The sequence below is a fragment of the Xenopus tropicalis genome, chromosome 5, assembly GCF_000004195.4.
Source record: "Xenopus tropicalis strain Nigerian chromosome 5, UCB_Xtro_10.0, whole genome shotgun sequence".
In the NCBI taxonomy this organism is placed as follows: Eukaryota; Metazoa; Chordata; class Amphibia; order Anura; family Pipidae; genus Xenopus; species Xenopus tropicalis.
In genome coordinates, this window is record NC_030681.2 from 160144235 (window position 1) to 160168139 (window position 23905).

The following is a 23905-nucleotide window of genomic DNA, read 5'->3' on the forward strand; positions in this document are numbered from 1 at the left end:
CTTGGTAAATAGCAAACTCATCAATAATAACATATATCATCAGCCTTTTATAGGGGATGTCATTCGTAAAAGCTGCAATTAGAGGTAATCTGAGGACATGGTACCAGCAGGATAATAGCCTCTGGGAAGGGACTGGGGCTGTGGGATAGCAGGTATAGTAGGGAGAGATGGTGCCTATAGTAGCAGTGGGGGGATAATAGCCTCTGGGAAGGGACTGGGGCTGTGGGATAGCAGGTATAGTAGGGAGAGATGGTGCCTATAGTAGCAGTGGGGGGATAATAGACTCTGGGAAGGGACTGGGGCTGTGGGATAGCAGGTATAGTAGGGAGAGATGGTGCCTATAGTAGCAGTGGGGGGGATAATAGCCTCTGGGAAGGGACTGGGGCTGTGGGATAGCAGGTATAGTAGGGAGAGATGGTGTCTATAGTAGCAGTGGGGGGGATAATAGCCTCTGGGAAGGGACTGGGGCTGTGGGATAGCAGGTATAGTAGGGAGAGATGGTGCCTATAGTAGCAGTGGGGGGATAATAGCCTCTGGGAAGGGACTGGGGCTGTGGGATAGTAGGTATAGTAGGGAGAGGTGGTGCCTATAGTAGCAGTGGGGGGATAATAGCCTCTGGGAAGGGACTGGGGCTGTGGGATAGCAGGTATAGTAGGGAGAGATGGTGCCTATAGTAGCAGTGGGGGGATAATAGCCTCTGGGAAGGGACTGGGGCTGTGGGATAGCAGGTATAGTAGGGAGAGATGGTGCCTATAGTAGCAGTGGGGGGATAATAGCCTCTGGGAAGGGACTGGGGCTGTGGGATAGCAGGTATAGTAGGGAGAGATGGTGCCTATAGTAGCAGTGGGGGGATAATAGCCTCTGGGAAGGGACTGGGGCTGTGGGATAGCAGGTATAGTAGGGAGAGATGGTGCCTATAGTAGCAGTGGGGGGATAATAGACTCTGGGAAGGGACTGGGGCTGTGGGATAGCAGGTATAGTAGGGAGAGATGGTGCCTATAGTAGCAGTGGGGGGGATAATAGCCTCTGGGAAGGGACTGGGGCTGTGGGATAGCAGGTATAGTAGGGAGAGATGGTGTCTATAGTAGCAGTGGGGGGGATAATAGCCTCTGGGAAGGGACTGGGGCTGTGGGATAGCAGGTATAGTAGGGAGAGATGGTGCCTATAGTAGCAGTGGGGGGATAATAGCCTCTGGGAAGGGACTGGGGCTGTGGGATAGTAGGTATAGTAGGGAGAGGTGGTGCCTATAGTAGCAGTGGGGGGATAATAGCCTCTGGGAAGGGACTGGGGCTGTGGGATAGCAGGTATAGTAGGGAGAGATGGTGCCTATAGTAGCAGTGGGGGGATAATAGCCTCTGGGAAGGGACTGGGGCTGTGGGATAGCAGGTATAGTAGGGAGAGGTGGTGCCTATAGTAGCAGTGGGGGGATAATAGCCTCTGGGAAGGGACTGGGGCTGTGGGATAGCAGGTATAGTAGGGAGAGATGGTGCCTATAGTAGCAGTGGGGGGATAATAGCCTCTGGGAAGGGACTGGGGCTGTGGGATAGCAGGTATAGTAGGGAGAGATGGTGCCTATAGTAGCAGTGGGGAGATAATAGCCTCTGGGAAGGGACTGGGGCTATGGGATAGCAGGTATAGTAGGGAGAGATGGTGCCTATAGTAGCAGTGGGGGGATAATAGCCTCTGGGAAGGGACTGGGGCTGTGGGATAGCAGGTATAGTAGGGAGAGATGGTGCCTATAGTAGCAGTGGGGGGATAATAGCCTCTGGGAAGGGACTGGGGCTGTGGGATAGCAGGTATAGTAGGGAGAGATGGTGCCTATAGTAGCAGTGGGATAATAGCCTCTGGGAAGGGACTGGGGCTGTGGGATAGCAGGTATAGTAGGGAGAGATGGTGCCTATAGTAGCAGTGGGGGGATAATAGCCTCTGGGAAGGGACTGGGGCTGTGGGATAGCAGGTATAGTAGGGAGAGATGGCGGATATAGTAGCAGTGGGGGATAATAGCCTCTGGGAAGGGACTGGGGCTGTGGGATAGCAGGTATAGTAGGGAGAGATGGTGCCTATAGTAACAGTGGGGGGATAATAGCCTCTGGGAAGGGACTGGGGCTGTGGGATAGCAGGTATAGTAGGGAGAGATGGTGCCTATAGTAACAGTGGGGGGATAATAGCCTCTGGGAAGGGACTGGGGCTGTGGGATAGCAGGTATAGTAGGGAGAGATGGTGCCTATAGTAGCAGTGGGGGGATAATAGCCTCTGGGAAGGGACTGGGGCTATGGGATAGCAGGTATAGTAGGGAGAGATGGTGCCTATAGTAGCAGTGGGGGGATAATAGCCTCTGGGAAGGGACTGGGGCTGTGGGATAGCAGGTATAGTAGGGAGAGATGGTGCCTATAGTAACAGTGGGGGATAATAGCCTCTGGGAAGGGACTGGGGCTGTGGGATAGCAGGTATAGTAGGGAGAGATGGTGCCTATAGTAACAGTGGGGGGATAATAGCCTCTGGGAAGGGACTGGGGCTGTGGGATAGCAGGTATAGTAGGGAGAGATGGTGCCTATAGTAGCAGTGGGGGATAATAGCCTCTGGGAAGGGACTGGGGCTGTGGGATAGCAGGTATAGTAGGGAGAGATGGTGCCTATAGTAGCAGTGGGGGGATAATAGCCTCTGGGAAGGGACTGGGGCTGTGGGATAGCAGGTATAGTAGGGAGAGATGGTGCCTATAGTAGCAGTGGGGGGATAATAGCCTCTGGGAAGGGGCAGTATATAGTATAGTAGCAATTATTTCTTGATTTACAGAAATGTTATTAATATAGATTTTGTGCAGATTCCCCCATTCAGGTGTACATGGATCCCATCCCAGTAACACAAGCATTTTTGTGTTTTCACGTCGGGAATCTGGAAAACCTATGCCTCGTCCCCCGGTGACCGTTTGGGGCCCAGCCTGCGTGCCTGCGCCTGTTAATGAGGTGCTCGGCAACCTCCAGTCATGCGGAAAGAAAACTCCGATTAATATTGTCCCAGAAAAGGGGTCTCGTAATGGCGCTGGTTTCCTTGAATCCCACACTAACAAGCAATTACCTGCGCCCCCCACCAGTGGAATAAATTCCATAATGCTATAAACGTGTAGTTCTACTTCTACTGCAGTCAGGCTGAGAGCATCCTGGTAATGAGAATCACCTGCCTGAACTAAGAACAAACCTACTGGTGCTGCAGTAGAACCGTATCGATATCATTGAGCCATGAAACTTGACTTGTACGGCACGTTGGCCAATAACCCACCGTTCAGCAGTTGGATATTTTTGGATCACAAGTCTCGGAGCTGGGTTGTACTGGGTTATAGCAGAATGGATGGGTCTATACCAGCGGTTCTCAACCTGTGGGTCAGGACCCCTTTGGGGATTGAACTACCCTTTCAAAGGGGTTGCCTAAGACCATGGATCCCCAACCTTTTATACCCGTGAGCCACATTTAAATGGAAAAAGTGTTGGGGAGCAACACAAGCAAGAAAAAGGTTCCTGGGGGTGCCAATAAGAGCTATAATTGGCTACTTAATAGCCCCTATGTGGACTGGCAGCCTTCAGAAGGCTCTGTTTGGCATTATACTGGGTTTGTATGCAACCAAAACTTGCCTCCTTACCAGAAATTCAATAATAAGCCCCTGCTTTGAGGCCACTGGGAGCAACATCCAAGGGTTTGGGGAGCAACACGTTGCCCCTGAGCCACTGGTTGGGAAACACTGCCTAAGACCATCGGAAAACACATATTTCCGATGGCCTTAGGAATGATGTTATGGTTGGGGGTCACCACAACATGAGGAACTGTATTAAAGGGTCGCGGCATTAGGAAGGTTGAGAACCACTGGTCTATACCAAGGTCAGTCTGGACATGCTGGACAGGTGTGGGTCACTAGAGTACTCAATGATTGTCCCTTTGACTACATAGTCCCGTAGGTGTGTAGGACACCCCTTAATGCTCCTGGGAATTCTCAGATGGTCAATGTCCATAGATGACAGTGGAATAGGCCTCAGATATTTTGGCTGAAGAACCTGCTCGTGCCTAGAGTGTGTAAGAATACTAAAGTCAATAACAACAATGGGCTGTAGATCGATTTCAGACTGATGTTGCTGACCATGAGAGATGGGTCAGGTAACCCTATGTGTTTAAATGAAGTTGAGAAGAAATAAATATATTTTCTAGTTGATCCCATAATAAATGATGCTGCCGGTGTCCTTGAAAAGCACTTTTGTTGTGAGACTTTGGCACGGGCAACGCCGGGTTCTTGTTTTTGTCTGCGAGGCTCCCTGTGAAGGCCAATAGCCATTGCTATGTGTTTGTTCCCTTCTCAGGTATCCTCTCAGACAATGTTCTCAATGTTCCTTGGGCAATGCCCAGGGTGTTGGATTCTCCTGGAATTTGCATTATTCATTCCCCGACACCAGTTTACTGGGGATGGTTTTGAAATCAGCTCCGTTAATGCGGAGACAGAAGGGTCTGGACAACAGAGAATGGACTGGTCTTGCTTAGAGCAACTGGGATCCAAACCAAACACCATAACAGAAACTCACTGATTCACTGGGCATACTGGTGTCATGTTCCTAAGCTAAGGTTAGCGTTAGGGAAACAGACTAAAGCCTAAAGGGGAATAAAGCTACACTGAAAAATTCTCATTCTCTATACATAATGTTTATATTATAGATATATATTATACAATACAACATTGAAAGGTCTAGACCAACCCGTAGCCAATCAAAACATCAGAAATTTTACAGAGATTGACGCCAGCCAAGCATTAGAAGAACTGTAAACACTTTGGAGAGTTAAGGTGGCCATATACAGGCTGATGGTAGCTGCCAATATTGGTCCCTTGGACCGATTCGGCAGCTTATCGGCCCGTGTAGGGGCAGAAACGACGCCCAAAACCGACCAATATCTGGCCTGAAATTGGGCAGATATCCATCGGGCAGGATAAAAGATTTAGTCGGATTAGGGACCGCAACAGCTTGTTGATGCGGTTCCCGAACCGACTGTGCCATTGCCACCTTTAGAATTCGATCGTTTGGCCCCAGGACCAAACGACCTAATTAGCCTACATTTTCCCGATATCGCACACCCGTAGGTGGGGATATTGGGAAAAGATCCGCTCGCTTGGTGACCTCGCCAAGGGAGTGGATCTTAACGTGTATGGGTACCTTTACTCTTCTAGAAACTGACCCAAGGAGACAACCCCACTATCGGAGGGGGGGAGCCTTGAGTTGTTGTGCTACCTACCCTACCTATGCCACCTTTACCAGCTTGGCAGGACCTCATCACAACATCTTCCTCTGGCTGTTTCTCATTCACTAGAGGCAGGAACGGGCATCTTAGACTCTGAGCAGATGACTTCTGCCAACATTTGATGACATTTTACCCTGATTCATCCTTTTATAGAGACATCACCTGGTCTCCAAAGTCCAAAACATAGCAGAAAACTATGTTAAGTCTTGTAATTTGGGTCCTAATTCCTGGGGGTAGGTTACCATCACACACACACTGCTCTGTCCAGTCCTTCAGTTATCTAAAGTGGTGCTCATCTTTCCATAATTCGCCTTTCAAATCAACTGGGCTGAAAGGACATGAGACCACTGTGAAGTCACTGGAGATGTCTAGACGTGTTTATTGTGATTGGTTACTTGCCAAGCAGTTAGTCTTTTTCTGCATCAATGTTGAATTCAGTGGCTTGGCAGCCGCTTTGGCCAGGCTGGATTCCTTAGGTGACATCGGATTGTTTTTGTGAAGTTCTCAGTGGGAAATCTGCCTTGAAATAAAGAGTATTTGTGCCAAGGTGACCATTTTGATATTATTATTAACCTGTATTTATAAAAGGCCAGCAGGGGTCAATGGGTGGCAGCCAAGCTCTATTCAGAAGGTGGGAAGGACTGACCCAGGGTCGGACCTGACCCATGCTTAACCCCAATATTTCTAATCTTATCTTATTCTTCACTATATGCTGTGGAAAAATAAATGGTATCTCTCTCCCCTTGCCCCCTGAAAAGGGGGTCCGAATAACAGGCAGTGGCCAGGGGCAGGCTGAAGCCCAAAGAGAAGTCAATAATCAGGCCGAGGTCAGGAACAGGAGCAGAGGAATGGGGTATAGTACATGGAATCAGGCAGGAACATGGGCAGGAATCAGGCAGGAACACAGGCAGGAATCAGGCAGGAACATGGGCAGGAACCAGGCAGGAACAAGGCAGGAATACGGGCAGAAATCAGGCAGGAACATGGGCAGGAATCAGGCAGGAACACGGGCAGGAACCAGGCAGGAACAGGGGCAGGAATCAGGCAAGAACATGGGCAGGAACCAGGCAGGAACACGGGCAGGAACAAGGCAGGAACAGGGGCAGGAATCAGGCAAGAACACGGGCAGGAATCAGGCGAGAACATGGGCAGGAACATGGGCAGGAACATGGGCAGGAACATGGGCAGGAACCAGGCAGGAACAAGGCAGGTATATGGGCAGGAATCAGGCAGGAACAAGGCAGGAATACGGGCAGGAATCAGGCAAGAACACGGGCAGGAACCAGGCAGGAACAAGGCAGGAATACGGGCAGGAATCAGGCAAGAACATGGGCAGGAACCAGGCAGGAACATGGGCAGGAACCAGGCAGGAACAGGGGCAGGAATCAGGCAAGAACACAGGCAGGAATCAGGCGAGAACACGGGCAGGAACCAGGCAGGAACAGGGGAAGGAATTAAGCAAGAACATGGGCAGGAACAGGGGCAGGAACAGGGGCAGGAACAGGGGCAGGAGCATGGGCAGGAGCATGGGCAGGAGCATGGGCAGGAACCAGGCAGGAACAGGGGCAGGAACATGAGCAGGAATCAGGAAAGAACACAGGCAGGAACCAGGCAGGAATCAGGAAAGAACACAGGCAGGAACCAGGCAGGAACAGGGGCAGGAACCAGGCAGGAACAGGGGCAGGAACCAGGCAGGTACAGCACTGGATCAAAGGTAAAAGGCTTAATGATCAAGGAACCAGGAGTTGCTTGTGACAGGCTTATAAAGCCCATTAATTGTCAGATTGCAACCACCTGGGCTTACTGAGAGGAGGAGGAGGTGAGCATGAACAAATAAGTGTAGGACTGGCTCCCCAAGGTATCGAGTGGCTCAACAAGGTAATGCAGAAAACGCCTAACATACAGTCCAGAGTTTGAGCACAGGCAGAGCCTGACAGTCCTGGGCTATTTACTCTTAAACTCGTTAGAGGTCCAGGGTGGAAAGGAGACAATAGTCCCTGGTATCCCCCAATGTGCCACCATATATGCAGTGGAAACAGGTTTATTTATTTCACCATTCCCCAATTCTTTCTCAGATACACAATACATGAGCAGATTTTATCGTCATCCAACCAAAATTTTCTATCCGATCAACTAAACGACCCATCGCCATGGTACGAAAATGATCCAGACCATAATTTGGAGCCCACACACATTCAGCCAAGCCGAGTTTCAAACTATTTGTAAAATAAAACAGTTGATCAAGATGGTGGTGGTATGTTGGACAGAACATCCAACTAATCCGTTCTGGAGATTTTTGGATCAGATATTAAAGGGTAAACAGCGAGCAAGAAACAACATGTCACCATGACAAGATATTTAAAGCACAAATAATGGGAGACCTCACTTAGGTCATAGTCATAAAAATATAAATGTGTTGGCTCAGACGTCTGAACCAGATTCCAGCCACTATGAAGTCAAATTCCTGGCTACTAAGAAATCTTGGCCGGGCAATGTGTTTTCAGGTCCTTTTTTTTTTATTTGCTTATTTCCATAAAAACAGACTTATTTTAAGAAACAGTGTAGTCTGTTCCCCAAGCGGGAAGTGCAAATGGGGATTAGGGAGGATATGAAAACAGAAAGAAAAGAGTCACAGTTATAAAAGTAAAAATGTCAATATCGCTTAATAAGCCTGATTAATTATTGTCTTGCATTTGGGCTATCATTCCCTGCAGGCTCATCAGTATTCTTTCTAGAAGAAGGCTCAGTTGCTCTCCTACATTCTCCTGAGAGTCCATCCTGAAGGCCATCTTGGGTTAGAGTTGTGGAAAATGCCTATTTGATCTCCTAGATATTCCTGAACCCCCAGTCTGAAGGCCATTTCCTGTTAAATGTTTGGTCTTCTTGCTTCCATAGATATTTTGGGGTCCCCAAGCTAAAGGCCATTTCAGGTTAGAGTTGAGAATGCCTGTTTGCCTTCCTAGATATTCCTTGATCCTAATCCTAAAGGGAGTTTGAAAATAGATCCCTTGAGAACATCTATTTGCTTTCATTGATATGCCTGGAACCCCAAGCTGAAGGCCATTTCAGGTAAGAGTTGAGAATGTCTGTTTGTCTTCCTAGATATTCCTTGATCCTAATCCTAAAGGGAGGTTGAAAATAGATCCCTGGAGAACATCTATTTGCTTTCATTGATATGTCTGGAACCCCAAGCTGAAGGCCATTTCAGGTTAGAGTTGAGAATGCCTGTTTGCCTTCTTAGATATTCGTTGATCCTAATCCTAAAGGGAGGTTGAAAATAGATCCCTGGAGAACATCTATTTGCTTTCATTGATATGCCTGGAACCACAAGCTGAAGGCCATTTCAGGTAAGAGTTGAGAATGCCTGTTTGTCTTCCCAGATATTCCTTGATCCTAATCCTAAACGGAGGTTAAAAATAGATTTGTAGAGAATTCCCATTTGCTTTCCCAAATATACTTGGACCCACAGCCAGACGGCCATTTTGTGTTAGATCCCTGGAGAACATCTATTTGCTTTCATTGATATGCCTGGAACCCCAAGCTGAAGGACATTTCAAGTTAGATTTGTGGAAAATGGTTATCTGCTTTCCTAAATATTATTGGATCTCCATCCTAAAGGCCCTTGGAAGTTGAATTTGTGCCTTGACTGGCAGCCTGAAGGCTCGTTGGTGGTAAATTTCTGGAGAATGCCTGTTTTGCTCATGAGATACATCTGAAAGCCCAGCTTGAAAGCCATTTATGATGAAATTTGGAGTGAACTCTTATTTACTACACTAGATATTCTTCTTAAGGCTATTTACAAAGAGGCAGCATACAGGTGGCCTATGGCCATAGTAAGTGAGCCCTATTATCTGCCAGTGTGGGGATCATTTGATGGCTACAATATACTATTGCTGGGCCACCTCAGAAGTCCACTGTCCCACAGTTTTTGTAGAGAAACAATCACATCTAATACAATTTCCTATGAGCCCATTACTGATCCACGGACTGGAAAAACAATTAGAAATAATTTTGCTGTAATCAAAAAATGATGAGAATGAATTCCAGATGTCATTCGGCTGATAACCGGCTGGATCCAGAAAGGGGCACTATTATTCTGTGGAGGCCAGCAGTTACTGAGATGGACTTCCAACAGTGACTCGGTGTCGGTGCTGTAGCCTGGCTGAAGCACCCAATGAGTCCAGTGGGGGCATCTTTTTCACTTCCATTTGGGTAACAAATTCTATTAGCCCTTAGTTAAGTAGTAAATTGCTCCTGAATCATACAGAACCTTTATAATGTCCTTTTATTCCAAATTATGCCCAAACCTTGACCAACCCATTTCTTTAGGGATGATGAACTCATTTTCCTTTCACTGCCAGAGGCCAATCATTATTAGACCAAGCACAGGAAACAATATACAAGACTTGAATACATTTTATTACCATTAAAGCCACGTAATCCCATGATACCACGTCCTCCAATGTCTCCTTGATCCCCTTTGAGCCCCGGCAAACCCACTGGACCAGGTGCTCCTGGAATGCCTGGGAGAAACAAATAAGGCAAGGTGAGCTGGACATCTGGCCAGGTCTAGTAACCAATAGCAACAGAAAAATCTCCAGTCTTGTTATTCAAACTGTAGTAGACTGGTTGCTGACAGGGGACCCTTTGCTCCATGTCTGGTGCAGTTTGTGGGAACCACTTGAGTCCCGGTTATGACCTTCATGCACTTTGAGCTGCCAGCAATGTTCCCTTTGCATGTGCACCAACAAGTGCCCCTACTTGCCCCTACTGACTGGTGCCCTATATTCTGGCATGAATCACATTAACCCCCTGCAATAAGTGGCATACTTTGCTGGGTCATTGATACTATCAACCCCATTAGATTCTCGTACGCACAGTCTCTGGGCAGGATAAGGTTCTGCACCGGGCGGATAAATGGTTTATGTCTGTGCAGAGAATCTGATCCAGATTATTATCCACCAATCACTGACATGTGGAAGCACTTTGGGGATTACAGTCATTGTTCTAATGTGCAAAATATGAAAATAGAGGGGTGGGTAATACACCGGCCAGTCTGTAATGGAGCAGGTTGGACAGATGGAGGGGAATTGCTCAGTTCAGAATAGTAACAAGGTTACTAACACAACGTTACAACTGACTGGCGATTATTCACTTTAGCTCAAAAAAGGGCTCAACGTCGGCCCTGAAACAAATGAATACTGAAAAGCTGTCTTACTGGGGGGGCTCTCCTTCATGCACCACTGGGCCCCAAACAGGTAGGAAAAATGTGATAGCAGCCATAGCTAAACAAGATAAGAATAGTACAGGGAGAGAGAGAGTGGGGTAAAAACAAAAAACAAAAACAGCAGGGCAAGAAAAAGAAAGGGCAAAATAGAGACAGTAGATGCTGCAAGTAATGCAGAATGAAGACAGTATGACAAGACAGTAGGGCAAGATGGGGACAGTGGGACAAGATGGAGACAGTAGGGCAAGATGGAGACAGTAGGACAAGATGGAGACAGTAGGGCAAGATGGAGACAGTAGGGCAAGATGGAGACAGTAGGGCAAGATGGAGACAGTAGGGCAAGATGGGGACAGTAGGGCAAGGTGGAGACAGTAGGACAGGACAGTAGGGCAAGATGGAGACAGTAGGGAAAGATAGAGACAGTAGGGCAAGATGGGGACAGTAGGACAGGACAGTAGGGCAAGATGGAGACAGTAGGACAAGATGGAGACAGTAGGGAAGGATGGTGACAGTAGGGCAAGATAGAAACAGTAGGACAGGATGGTGACAGTAGGGCAAGATAGAGACAGTAGGACAGGATGGAGACAGTGGGGCAAGATGGAGGCAGTAGGGCAAGATGGAGACAGTAACATACAGCATTCTACATTAAAACAATAAATTAATAGTGGGAATAAAACTGACCCATGAGACTCTACATTTGAGCTGCCCTTTCAACTACTCACTTGGTGGATGGTGATTTTGTTCTTAATTCTTGGCTAATGGATGTAACGTTGTGGTTTAGAGAGGTTTATGTAATTACAGGGGCCAATCAGCAGGCACCATTTACTGATCTGTTTTTTTAAACTATAGATCTGATTGGTTGCTTTTATTTTGGTTTATCCAAAAATGGGAAAGTAGGAGTATCGGAATGTGAGGAGTATGATCTGCAACTATTGGCTGGTAACTAACTGGTAAAATTCAACATTAACTGGAAATTGGGGGGGTTAACCTTCACTGCCATTTAAATGATGATTGTAAAATGTACCTTCAAATCCAGGTAGGCCGGGTGCTCCAGGTTCACCTTCCATTCCTTCATGGCCTTGTTCTCCCTTGGGCCCAGGTGGACCTGAAAAGGGTAAAAATACATTGAATTTAGAGAGTTGACCAGAAGAAGCTTGGTGAGGATCATCATCAGTACAATATATTGATAAAGAATATGTGCCTGATGCCCCCCAATGGATCTCAATCAGTCAGAAGACGGGGAAGACGGACTACTATCAAATTTCCATTGAGGCTTCCATACCCCCTTTTCAACTGAGCAGTATAGAGTTCCGGCAGTCCTCCTCGGACACTAAACTCTCTTTGATTTGCTCTTTGTGACTTCCCAAGAAAGAGCTCCACCTGCTCCACTTCATCCTCCATTTTTTTATTGGGTCTCCACAACTTGAAAGAACCTCATATGGAGTAGCAGCCAATCTCCCAGTTGGACATGTTAGCTAAACAGTGCTATACAAAAACCAAACATACTGTTATATCATATAGAGCACAGCTTGATCCTCTGGCCAATGGGCTGGATAGCTTATGAAGCCTTTCATACCTGTGGTGCCTTACCGCATGTTTCCTCATGGTAACAGTGTGTGGGCATAGCGTATGGCTTTGGGATCTCTTTGGAGGTCCATTGTCTCTGGACCCCTTTTAAGTCTTCGAACAGGAGGGGGAACAATAAAGGGTCACTCCTAGCCTTGAGGCGAAGGGAGTCTGAAGACCCTTGCCTCCTTTGTGCCTTTTGGCCAGGGAGGTCGAGTACAAGGAGACCAAGCCTTGCTCTAGGGCGAAGGTGGGTTTGGAAGAAACTCTTTTTCCCTTGCGCCTTTTGGCCGGTTTCCTGGGGTTTCTATGGGGGCTTAGTCTTTTATAAGACTTAGTCCATTGCACCCTCTGCATTTGTGTGTAAATCACATAGAACACATGAAAGAGATGCCAATAAAATGGCAACGGTACAAAGTACAAAAGGTAAATGACACTTAACCAGTCATTAATACCCCTACCTTACAGGCCAATGTGTTGCTCTACCAATGCCACCTTCTGCCCGGTCTACACAATGCTGAAGAAACCATATATATTGCTTTGAAAAGTCAATTAGGCTACGTACATGCAATGATTGGTTGCCAGTTCAATCAAGGAAGGTGCCCAATATCTGCCCATGTCCTGGCACTTATTACTGTTATTTTAGAAACTCAAACTTTCCATTTCGGTGCTGTTCCTCACTAGAAACCAAGAGGCACGTGTAGCCACATTCTAATTGCTTTGTACTTCAGCCCTGATTGGTGGAACGCCGGCCTCGTGAAACCTCTGTGGGTTTTAATAACAGAAATCTTTGCACGTTGCTGCTTTAATGTGAACAAAATAAAGAAATTCATATTCTTGGCTCGGCCCCGAACTCTGGGATTTATAATATTCTGCTGGTAAAGTCTGTTTTTCATGTGCTAATTGGATGCGCATGACACATGTACGAAGGCAGTCGGTAATTGCCCCGCCGCTCTGACCCAAGAAGGATCGAGAATTTATCTGTTTTTATTACTGCCCAGGAAAATCATATGAGAAAAACGTGGGTCTGACTGGGCCCCCCAATTAGAACACACAGTATAAATCAACTTTCCTTTGTATATAAATAGTCCCAACAGGGGAAGAACGGGTTATGGCAAGGACATGCTGTATATATATATATTAGCCAAGTTCTGAGCCCAAAGTCTGGGTATATGGACCTACAGAGCCCCCAGGTCACTGGCAGGGTATCAATCAGTATCACTATCTAGGGTTTGCAATGGCCCAATTGGTGGCCTTCAGTCTTGCCAAGCACTCCTGCCTTGGGTCCTGCCTCAATGGCACATATTTTACTTTGTTGACCCCCAATTTTCCCAGCCCCCACTCTATTGCTTGTTTATACATATATATATATGGGGTTTTGGCATTGGCCAAGAGGGGAATTGAACCTGTTGGACCGACGTGTAATTCCACTGCTAATTCTGTTGTTGTTTCAATCCATGAACAACCCCCAGGCACAGACGTACCTTGCGACCGTGCAATGGAAACCACACTGCGGTTTATTTATAAGAATAACTTTGTTTTTCCTCCAGGCTGTGATATATTTTGGGAATGAATCCGTGTGTTTTGGGGGGTGGGAGACAAACCCTGTCAACATTTAGGAACATGTCAACATTACATGGATCCCTGGCAGAACATTCTAACCACAGTGTTTGGTTTCTATAGGTCAAGAGTAGAACTTCTCATGCATGGGATGTAAGGAACACATCGAATTCATTATCCTTATTGCTCATGATATCCGGGCCACTGGGGACGGCTCGGCAGGCAGAGATCCAGCCCTTTAATTCCATCACCAGTTTCGATGATCTGGTTTATAGAAAGTTCAATATTTTCATGACTTTGCTCCTAGATGTGTCTGTTATTCCGGAGTATGAGTGTGCATTGAGCTTCCCAATCTGAATCTTTTATTAGTAAAGTTCCTATTGGCACAAACACTTGTTCCCTGTGGGAGCAGAAAGGACTGGGAATAGAAGATGTCAATGTGCTGCAGATAAAGGGTGAGATAAAGAAGAACTGGGGTGCACTCCCCCCCAAATAATATAAAGATTATGGTGCTCACTGCAGGGGTCTACTGTAAAAGCTTCCGATTGCAATGGTGAAAAAGTGTTTTTTTTATTTAGGTCAAAGACCAGGCAATGTTTCAGGCCTTCTCTTGCCCAAAGACCAGGCAATGTTTCAGGCCTTCTCTTGCCCAAAGACCAGGCAATGTTTCAGGCCTTCTCTTGCCCAAAGACCACGCAACGTTTCAGGCCTTCTCTTGCCCAAAGTCCAGGCAATGTTTCAGGCCTTCTCTTGCCCATGGACCAGGCAATGTTTCAGGCCTTCTCTTGCCCAAAGACCAGGCAATGTTTCAGGCCTTCTCTTGCCCAAAGTCAAGGCAACGTTTCAGGCCTTCTCTTGCCCATGGACCAGGCAATGCTTCAGGCCTTCTCTTGCCCAAAGACCAGGCAATGTTTCAGGCATTCTCTTTCCCAAAGACCACGCAACGTTTCAGGCCTTCTCTTGCCCAAAGACCAGGCAATGTTTCAGGCCTTCTCTTGCCCAAAGACCAGGCAATGTTTCAGGCCTTCTCTTGCCCAAAGACCAGGCAATGTTTCAGGCCTTCTCTTGCCCAAAGACCAGGCAATGTTTCAGGCCTTCTCTTGCCCAAAGACCAGGCAATGTTTCAGGCCTTCTCTTGCCCAAAGATCAGGCAATGTTTCAGGCCTTCTCTTGCCCAAAGACCACGCAACGTTTTAGGCCCTCTCTTGCCCATGGACCAGGCAATGTTTCAGGCCTTCTCTTGCCCAAAGACCACGTAATGTTTCAGGCCTTCTCTTGCCCAAAGACCAGGCAATGTTTCAGGCCTTTTCTTGCCCAAAGACCAGGCAATGTTTTAGGCCTTCTCTTGCCCAAAGACCAGGCAATGTTTCAAGCCTTCTCTTGCCCAAAGACCAGGCAATGTTTCAGGCCTTCTCTTGCCCAAAGACCAGGCAGTGTTTCAGGCCTTCTCTTGCCCAAAGACCAGGCAATGTTTCAGGCCTTCTCTTGCCCAAAGACCAGGCAATGTTTCAGGCCTTCTCTTGCCCAAAGACCAGGCAATGTTTCTGGTCTTTTCTTTCCCAAAGACCAGTCCCATACCTGTACATGTTTTTCTATATTAACATGTTTGAGTGCCCTGTTTTTCCAGGTGCAGGTTGGCATTGGATTGGGGGCATCAAGCAAACTCTGGTACAACCAACTGAATTCTGCGATCAAAATTAACCGGCCAGTAAAGCTGCCACGGACCAGAAAGCAGACTGGATCATTACAGATCTCGGGGGGGGGGATGTAATTGTTTGGCAGAAATCCTTCAGGTCTGAGTCAGAAATATATTCAGTTGAACCCCGGGGGGCAGAGGCGAATGTTCAACCTCACGCTGACACAGCACAATGGGGTCCTTGAGTAAACACTGGCGATACGTGAAATATTTAGTAGCTCCATAATATTCCAGGAGGAAATGTATATAACATAAACAGATAATAAGGGATAGATAGGGGAGCAAGAACAGCCAAAGTCTGTATATAACGTATACAGGAAAGCACTAAAGGGCAAACATTCCATCCGGGAAATAATTAGCCACAAATCCCAGTTTTATCTCTATAAATGAAATAACTGTTCGGGTGAACAAAAATATATGTATTGCGGCCTGGCAGCGGAACAGCAAGGGAAATGAGTGTAACGTGAGTCAGCAATAGGGTCATTCGTTTGCCCTCGGGAAGGAGGATTCTGGGAGTTAAAGAAACAGAAAGCCTTAGTAAGTAATTTGTGTCATTTGCACGTCAGCTCTAGTTTAGCAAGGGGGGAGCCTAGGGACCATCTTTAGGTAAATATCAATAAATATCAATATTGTCACAATTACAGTCACTCCCTATGTTTGATTGATACCAGGGAGAAGCTTCCCCCTGTCTTCACCCTGCCGAATGGTCTACACAAGAGATACTGTAACCAACAAAATAGTATAAGTAAAACTCTACCCAAGGAAATATCTGTTGGCCAACATAGCAATATGAAGTTGCCAACCAATAAAGGTCATGGTCCTACCCTGTAGGGAGTAGAAGTCCCCCTTTCAAATGATGGTTCCTGACCACCGATGAGTGTCTGCCAGAAAGTCCTCTGAGACACCCATTCCTTCATGTCAGGGGCATATCTGCTCTGTATAGTGCTCTACAGGAGGATACACGGTAGGATTAGAATCTGGCCAATCAAAACAACCCAGTTGCTAATTGGATCTACACACCGTTTAAGGTTCCAAGCTGGGTCAACGAGGACTTTACCCAAGAAGCTATTCCCTCTGCATTCCTTCTACAAGAACCCCATATACAAACAAATGAGGTACAAATTACAGATTAGGATCTGCTCAGCTTGTGAAGAACAGTAGACTTGTTGGAGGTTCCCCAGCCCTACACCTTCTGCTAGATATGGGAAATTCAACCTCAAAATAACCCATGAACAGTTGACTAAAATACATTATTGGGTTCTTTCTAGATATATTCAGCATCACCAATGCCTTACTGTAGGCACATGTTCTGGGCACACAGTTAATGAGTCTGTCATTGTGATGGATGTACCGGCGCTGAGGCTGGGCCATGCCCAACGTCTGGAGCAGTTGCTCAGCTAAGGTAAATATAAAGGAATATTTTGCAATTTAATCCGGCGGCAGGAAGCAGATGTACGAATGGTTAATAAGTGGCCTTGCTACCATAACATAATATGAATGTGGGTCAGTCCCGCTGCCAGCTTTGTGTTTACTTTGAGACGACTGCTCCCCACATTCTGGCATTCTGACCCACCTAATGAATATCCAACGGGCTGAAAGTGAAAGATGGGAATCCGTAATGATTGAAAAAAAAACTTCTCCACTTCTATAGTGCGGGGGAAATAATATAAAGAGCTCTGGTTAATTAAAGTCAGTAGAGCGAGCCAAGAGCGGCTCATGTTACTTCCCAGACTCCTCGTAACCCCACAACATATGGGCTCCATGCTCTCCATTCCTCTCGGCAGAGGGCAATGTCCCTCCCGTCGGGTCCTCGTTCTTCCCTCAACCACAGAGGAAGAGCCGCAGATTAATAGGAATTTGGTGGATTTACAGAGTAAAGTAATTGGCGTTTAATTTCCCCACATGGGGAGGTTTGTCCATCTGCGCCGCAGGAGCCGGGGAGGGAAGGAGCCGTGGGGAGAGACAGAGTTCAGATCCAGAGCAGCTTTACGGTTCTGTTTGTTTTATCCCATGCAATAAACAATTAGGAAATCGATGGTTTTAATAAAGTCCAACAGCAACGTCGCTTTTATTCACCATGAGATAATGGGAGAGGGATAGAAATGGCGGCCGTGTAACTGGAAGCCCATAGGACCTGCTGCATCATATGATTTGGGTTCATCATCAGGACTATGTTATCCTCCCATGTTATACAGTCTCTGCATACAGGGTTGTGTAATAGTCTCTCAAGGAGATCATTCTCTGCGCCCATGGGGAGCTTTCATGGTCCAGGGCTCAGCCACAGTCATTACGCCCACAGTTGTGTCACCCCTGGCATATACAGTAATGGAAATACTTGGGCAAAACTTGCAAAAATGACAAATGGAAATAGCTGATTGGAGACATCAGGTTGCGCAAGAGATCACCGTTGGCTGAACGCAAACCAAGTTGTTATCAGCTTGTCTGTTCTCAGGTTGTAATTGGGCGAAATTTGTCCCACCAGGTGTCACCAGTGATCTGACAAGGGGAGTATTGTCCCCCCAAAGCTTTGTTACTTTCTGTGGCTGAAATCAGTGGGTTAACTACCCTTGTATGTGTGTGCCACTCCTGTCGTTCTGTTGCTCAGTTTGATTCTAGGGAGGAAACACACCACTGAGAAAGGAGTTTTGAGTATCTTCATAGTCAAGGGAATATAATGTAAGCTGCAGACACCAGAAGACATAGACATTAGGGCAAGATGCTGCCTGTAATGCAGAATGAAGACAGTAGGACAAGATGGAGACAGTAGGACAAGATGGAGACAATAGGGCAAGATGGAGACAGTAGGGCAAGATGGAGACAGTAGGACAAGATGGAGACAGTAGGGCAAGATGGAGACAGTAGGACAAGATGGAGACAATAGGGCAAGATGGAGACAGTAGGGCAAGATGGAGACAGTAGGACAAGATGGAGACAGTAGGGCAAGATGGAGACAGTAGGGCAAGATGGAGACAGTAGGGCAAGATGGAGACAGTAAGACAAGATGGAGACAGTAGGGCAAGATGGAGACAGTAGGGCAAGATGGAGACAATAGGGCAGGATGGAGACAGTAGGGCAAGATGGAGACAGTAGGGCAAGATGGAGACAGTAGGACAAGATGGAGACAGTAGGACAAGATGGAGACAGTAGGGCAAGATGAGACAGTAGGGCAAGATGGGGACAGTAGGACAAGATGAAGACAGTAGGACAAGATGGAGACAGTAGGGCAAGATGGAGACAGTAGGGCAAGATGGAGACAGTAGGGCAAAACGGGGACAGTAGGACAAGATGGAGACAGTAGGGCAAGATACAGAGAGTAGGGCAAGATGGAGAGAGTAGGGCAAGATGGAGACAATAGGACAAAATGGAGACAGTAGGACAAGATGGAGACAGTAGGGCAAGATGGAGACAGTAGGGCAAGTTGGATACAAAAGGACAAAATGGAGACAGTAGGACAAGATGGAGACAGTAGGGCAAGATGGAGACAGTAGAACAAGATGGAGACAGTAGGGCAAGATGGAGACAGTAGGGCAAGATGGAGACAGTAGGACAAGATGGAGACAGTAGGGCAAGATGGAGACAAAAGGACAAGATGGAGACTGTAAAACTTTAGATTGGTGTTTCCCACCATGCAGCCACTTGGTTGTCTATGGGGTTTTTCACATTCCTCTGGATCAGCTGGCAGTTAGGCAGGTTATATATAGGCATTATGGTTGAACGTGATGGACGTACGTCTTTTTTCAACCTAACTTACTATGTTACTATGTTCACATGTAAGGGGAACTGTTTCACAATCATCTCTAATCGGCACTGGGAAGCGAGGGTGCGGGGGGGTAAGCATGTGTGCAGCAGCCTGTGCCGGTAGCGCTAGTAGTGCGGAGGGCTCATCCCCTTCATGTTATCACTGCTACAGACTCTATCAGGCGTTTACCTTACGTGACCCAGTGCAACACATGACAACCAACCAGTTGCCAATCTCTATACATTACGCGCACTGCTGCGCTTGATAGGCCGCCAGGCACAGAACGTGTCTCAGGCTTCGTGTTATTTATTTCTATTCAGTGAATCTGCTGACAGATTTTCTTCATGGAGATCAATATAGATCTTGGCAGAGTGTCTGGAATGGGAATAGAAGTCCCATTGGGCTGAGTGACAAGTAATAGCGATAGTGTATTGCGTGCCCAGAACATTCCATCTCTGTATATTTGTGTTTTTTTGTTTTTTTTTGGGTAGGAGCTGCCATATTGGAGACCCCTGTTGTTTAAAGGTAACTATGCAATCATCACCTGTAGGCATTACTCATAGGGTGAGTGCTTAATTCATGACGACCCATTAAAACTGTTGCATTCCCAACCTTCAACCCAGTACTGGCTCTTTCCCATGTCCCATTGGTTCTTGCAACTTAAAACACAATTTTCATTGCTCTGCAGGTTCCTGGGGGAAAGGTCAAGTAGGAACCTGGATCGACCCATTTTGGGTGGTGGAGGGTTATTGTAGGAAGTAGAGGGCCATTGTGGGAAGTAGAGGGCTATTTTGGTTGGTGGAGGGTTATTGTAGGAAGTGGAGGACCATTGTGGGAAGTAGAGGGCTATTTTGGTTGGTGGAGGGTTATTGTAGGAAGTGGAGGGCCATTGTGGGAAGTAGAGGGCTATTTTGGTTGGTGGAGGGTTATTGTAGGAAGTGGAGGGCCATTGTGGGAAGTAGAGGGCTATTTTGGGTGGTGGAGGGTTATTGTAGGAAGTGGAGGGTCATTGTAGGAAGTGGAGGGCCATTGTTGGAAGTAGATGGCTATTTGGGTGATTGGAGGGCCACTGTTGGAAGTTGAGGGCTATTTTGGGCAGTGGAGGGTCATTGTAGAAAATGGAGGGTCATAGTGGGAAGTGGAGGGCCATTGTGGGAAGTAAAGGGCTATTTTGGGTGGTGGAGGGTCATTGTAGGAAGTGGAGGGCCATTGTGGGAAGAAGAGGGCTATTTTGGGTGATGGAGGGCCATTGTCGGAAGTTGAGGGCTATTTTGAGCGGTGGAGGGTCATTGTAGAAAATGGAGGGTCATAGTGGGAAGTGGAGGGTCATTGAGCGTATACTAACTAAAACATGCCAATTACACTACCCTGAAAGTGTTAATGATGGGTGGTATTTGTCATTGCTGAGAGAAAAGAACCTTGCAACGTCTGATTGGAAAGCTAAAAGGAGTGAGTGCAACGAGGGAAGGGAGAGGCCAAGGTTCTGGTGAGCTCAGAGTGTAGTTGCCTTCTAATCATATCAAACTGTAGTTACTGAGGCCCCGGGTCTATTTGGGAATGGTGTCTATTTAATAGCTGTAAGCAATGGATTCTAAATACATGTCTAAACACGTCACTAACACCCGAACCAATCACTAACGCCCGAACCAATCACTAACGCCCGAACCAATCACTAACGCCCGAACCAATCACTAATACCTGAACCAATCACTAACACCCGAACCAATCACTAACGCCCGATATCATTCCTTTCTTATTGTGGGACTGCAACCTAAACAAAGTGCCAGGTATTTCCTTCTAAACAAGGTTTCCCAGAAGCGGCCGTGGGAGCGAGAAGCCTTCAGACCCACGTGAATAAACACTTTGAGGCCTTGCTGAGTTTATTGGACTCATTTATGTCAATGATTCCAGAACCTGTAATTAAAAGATTGTTTCGGCTTTATAAAAAGCTCCAACATCCCCAGTCTGTCTGATTTCCTATCTCTTCTCATCATGCCAAATCTCTAATGACTGGTTCCGCTGCGGAAGAGACTGCCCATGTCTGTCAATGTGTCTCAGACACTAAATCTCCTTTTGTAGATTCCCCAAGCCCAGTTATTGTCTCCTCTTTATTATTGCTTCTCGTAACCCTCCCACCGTATCATAGAATTCCTAAAAATAAGACTCCAGAAAATGTGGTGTAATCTGGGCCGCAGGGTCTTCTCCGGTCAGAAGAAGTTCATTATTCATTGCCTGAACACAGAGAAACACTACGCAACTAAAGGTATCTGGACACTACGTCTCAATTGCCATGTTCTCAGGTGGAACCCTCGCTGCTGAGTTCCAAACTGCCCCAAACTGGCAGTGTCAACCCAAAAAATATACGTAAGGCGTGTTTATGGCCTTACATCCACATGTGTGATTCAAAGTGTTGACTGGAGTGGTATGAAGGTCACCATCATGGACGCTGGAGCAGTAGAGATGTGTCCTCTGGATTGATAAATTACATTTGACCACCTGGGGCGAATTCCAGGAGAACACTACCTGCCTAAATGCATAACTCCAGCTGTATCATTTGGTGGTGGAGGAGGAATAATGGTCTAGGGCTGTTTCCATGGTTTGGGTGGGCCTCCTGGTTCCAGTAAAACATTAAGGCTACAGGGTACAAGGACATTCCTACTTTGTGGACCAGTTTGGGGGGGACTCCCAAGCATAATAATGTTCCCGTGTAAAAAGACGGGTCTGTACAGAAAGGGTTTGCTGGTATGGGAGTGGGAGAACCTGACTGCACAGAGCCCAACTGAACCCCAACTGTAAGCCTGATCCCCACCATCAGTGTCCAACCTCTAATGGTCCTATAATGGTCTTTTCTGGTAGTATAGAGGACCTAGAGGGTTTCCTGACAATATATATATTTGAATATGCGCCTAATCCCCAAAGATATATGTATGCCTATTGGACCAGTGTATATTATACATTTATACATCACGTCAGGCATCGGAAAAGAGGCAACCACCCAGGGATATTGATTAGTCTTCTATATAGTCTTCCATATACAAATATGAAACCAAAAATGTAAAGTTGGGGTATTTATGGTGCCACCCACTGGGGTTTTGGAAATGTTACGCTGCAACAAGACACAAATGGATACAATGCCACTGGATTTCAAGCTAATGCACATATCAGCCAGAGATGGAGCAGTATTGGGTATAAGGATATTTCACTCAGTGAAGAACTGGCTTTGGCGAGGTCAGACAAGGGGAGAATGGGTCCACTGTCCACAAGAAGAAAGAGAGAAGAGACATCCCACCAATGTATCTCTTGTTGGGACAAATATAGGATTTTTACTGGGGAAAATTTCACCATCAACCTTAAAACTAAATGAAAATATTACCAACTGGGCACCCTGTAAAGTCTACAAAGCCCACTGCTCTTCAGTACAAGTGTTAGAAATGGCCACCAGTTTCATTTTCATAGTAAAAGAAAAGACCTGTCCTGTATGGTTCTTGAGCATCTCTCACCAGAAACTATGTAGGTGCCCTCCCTTCTGCCCCCTTTCCAACCCACCCACCCCTATCCACCTAACTTGACCCTATGCCAGCTTGCCCTATGGCTGCTGCCTCATTGCTAGGGACTATTCATATTCCATGTTGACTTCACAACTGCTGCTTGGTTGGTAGTGGTGGTAAGGTCAACTACCCATTTCAGTCTATAATATGGAATTTCTCCTGGTGAAGAACCTACCTCTTATAAGAGTAATATTTTTTAAGGCGATGGAGTGTTCCCAGTCTTTCAGCCTTAAATCTTCTGTCACATTGTTCAGTAGCGCCATCTCGTGCTTTAACTGTTGCTCCATAACAATATGTAGAAGCCTCATGTGCCTTGTTTCCTCTGACACATTGGTTACGAGACCCTGAAGATCTTGGATCCTTGTGTGATGAATTCCTATATCGTAGGTAAAAGTTGCGTTGACTGCATTAAGCGTCCCCAATATCTCACTTATTTGGTAATTAAATCCTTCAACTTTTGAAGACATCTCCTTCAATAGAGTGTCATGATGGTTCCACATGTACCTACTGCTGTTAAACTCTGTAGAGAGACGATAGATCTCTGACTGGTGTGAATCGCTTAACTGGTTCAGATTGGCACCGAGGTTGGTGGTAATTGTGTCAGTTTTGGTGGCCATGTCCTGAAGGAGCTGCAGATTCTCCTCCAGCTTATGGAGGGATTCGGTGAGTTGGAGAAGTGAGTCAGAATGGTTCTGGAAGAGATCCTGCAGCTTCCAAACATGTTCCATGAAGTCTCCCTTGAAGGAGAGCTGCATCAGCTTAAACTGGAGGTCTCGGTAGCTCTCGTTTAAACGATTCATGTTGCCCGTTAGAACTTTTAAATCCTCGGGAGAACTCTGGGGTCTTGAAACTGAAAGAAATAGAAGCAGAGAATGAATTGTACGTTTTCTACACTGGTCTTCCATAGACAACAACCTGTGGCCAAAAAGTGGTGCTTTACAACACAAGAATGTAAGAATAAATTAAATGTATACATTGGTTTTTGCAAAGCCTCTACTGAAAGGGGCCACAGAGCAATTGGGACACTAGGGTTGGGCAACTTAGAAAGTCTCTACGTAGGGAAGTTGCTAATTCAACTGATAGAAGAACAAGAAGTTCACTCAACTGAAGGAAGAACAAAAATTTCACTCAACTGAAGGAAGAACAAGAAGTTCACTCAACTGAAGGAAGAACAAGAACTTCACTCAACTGATGGAAGAACAAGAAGTTCACTCAACTGAAGGAAGAACAAGAAGTTCACTCAACTGAAGGAAGAAGAAAAAGTTCACTCAACTGATGGAAGAACAAGAAGTTCACTC

General features: G+C 46.5%; 1 protein-coding gene across 2 annotated transcripts in view; it reads right to left on the minus strand.

Annotated features, from left to right (window-relative positions):
• scara5 (scavenger receptor class A member 5) overlaps nucleotides 1-23905 on the minus strand; it is a 123013-nt gene that overhangs the window by 35279 nt on the left and 63829 nt on the right. For both annotated transcript variants that reach the window (XM_031901895.1, XM_002941449.5), the window contains exons 4-6: nucleotides 22783-23457; nucleotides 11523-11603; nucleotides 9696-9794 (exon numbers count right to left, since the gene is read on the minus strand). In XM_031901895.1, the coding sequence (XP_031757755.1) occupies nucleotides 9696-9794; nucleotides 11523-11603; nucleotides 22783-23457 (855 nt within the window). The remainder of the gene's footprint in view (nucleotides 1-9695; nucleotides 9795-11522; nucleotides 11604-22782; nucleotides 23458-23905) is intronic.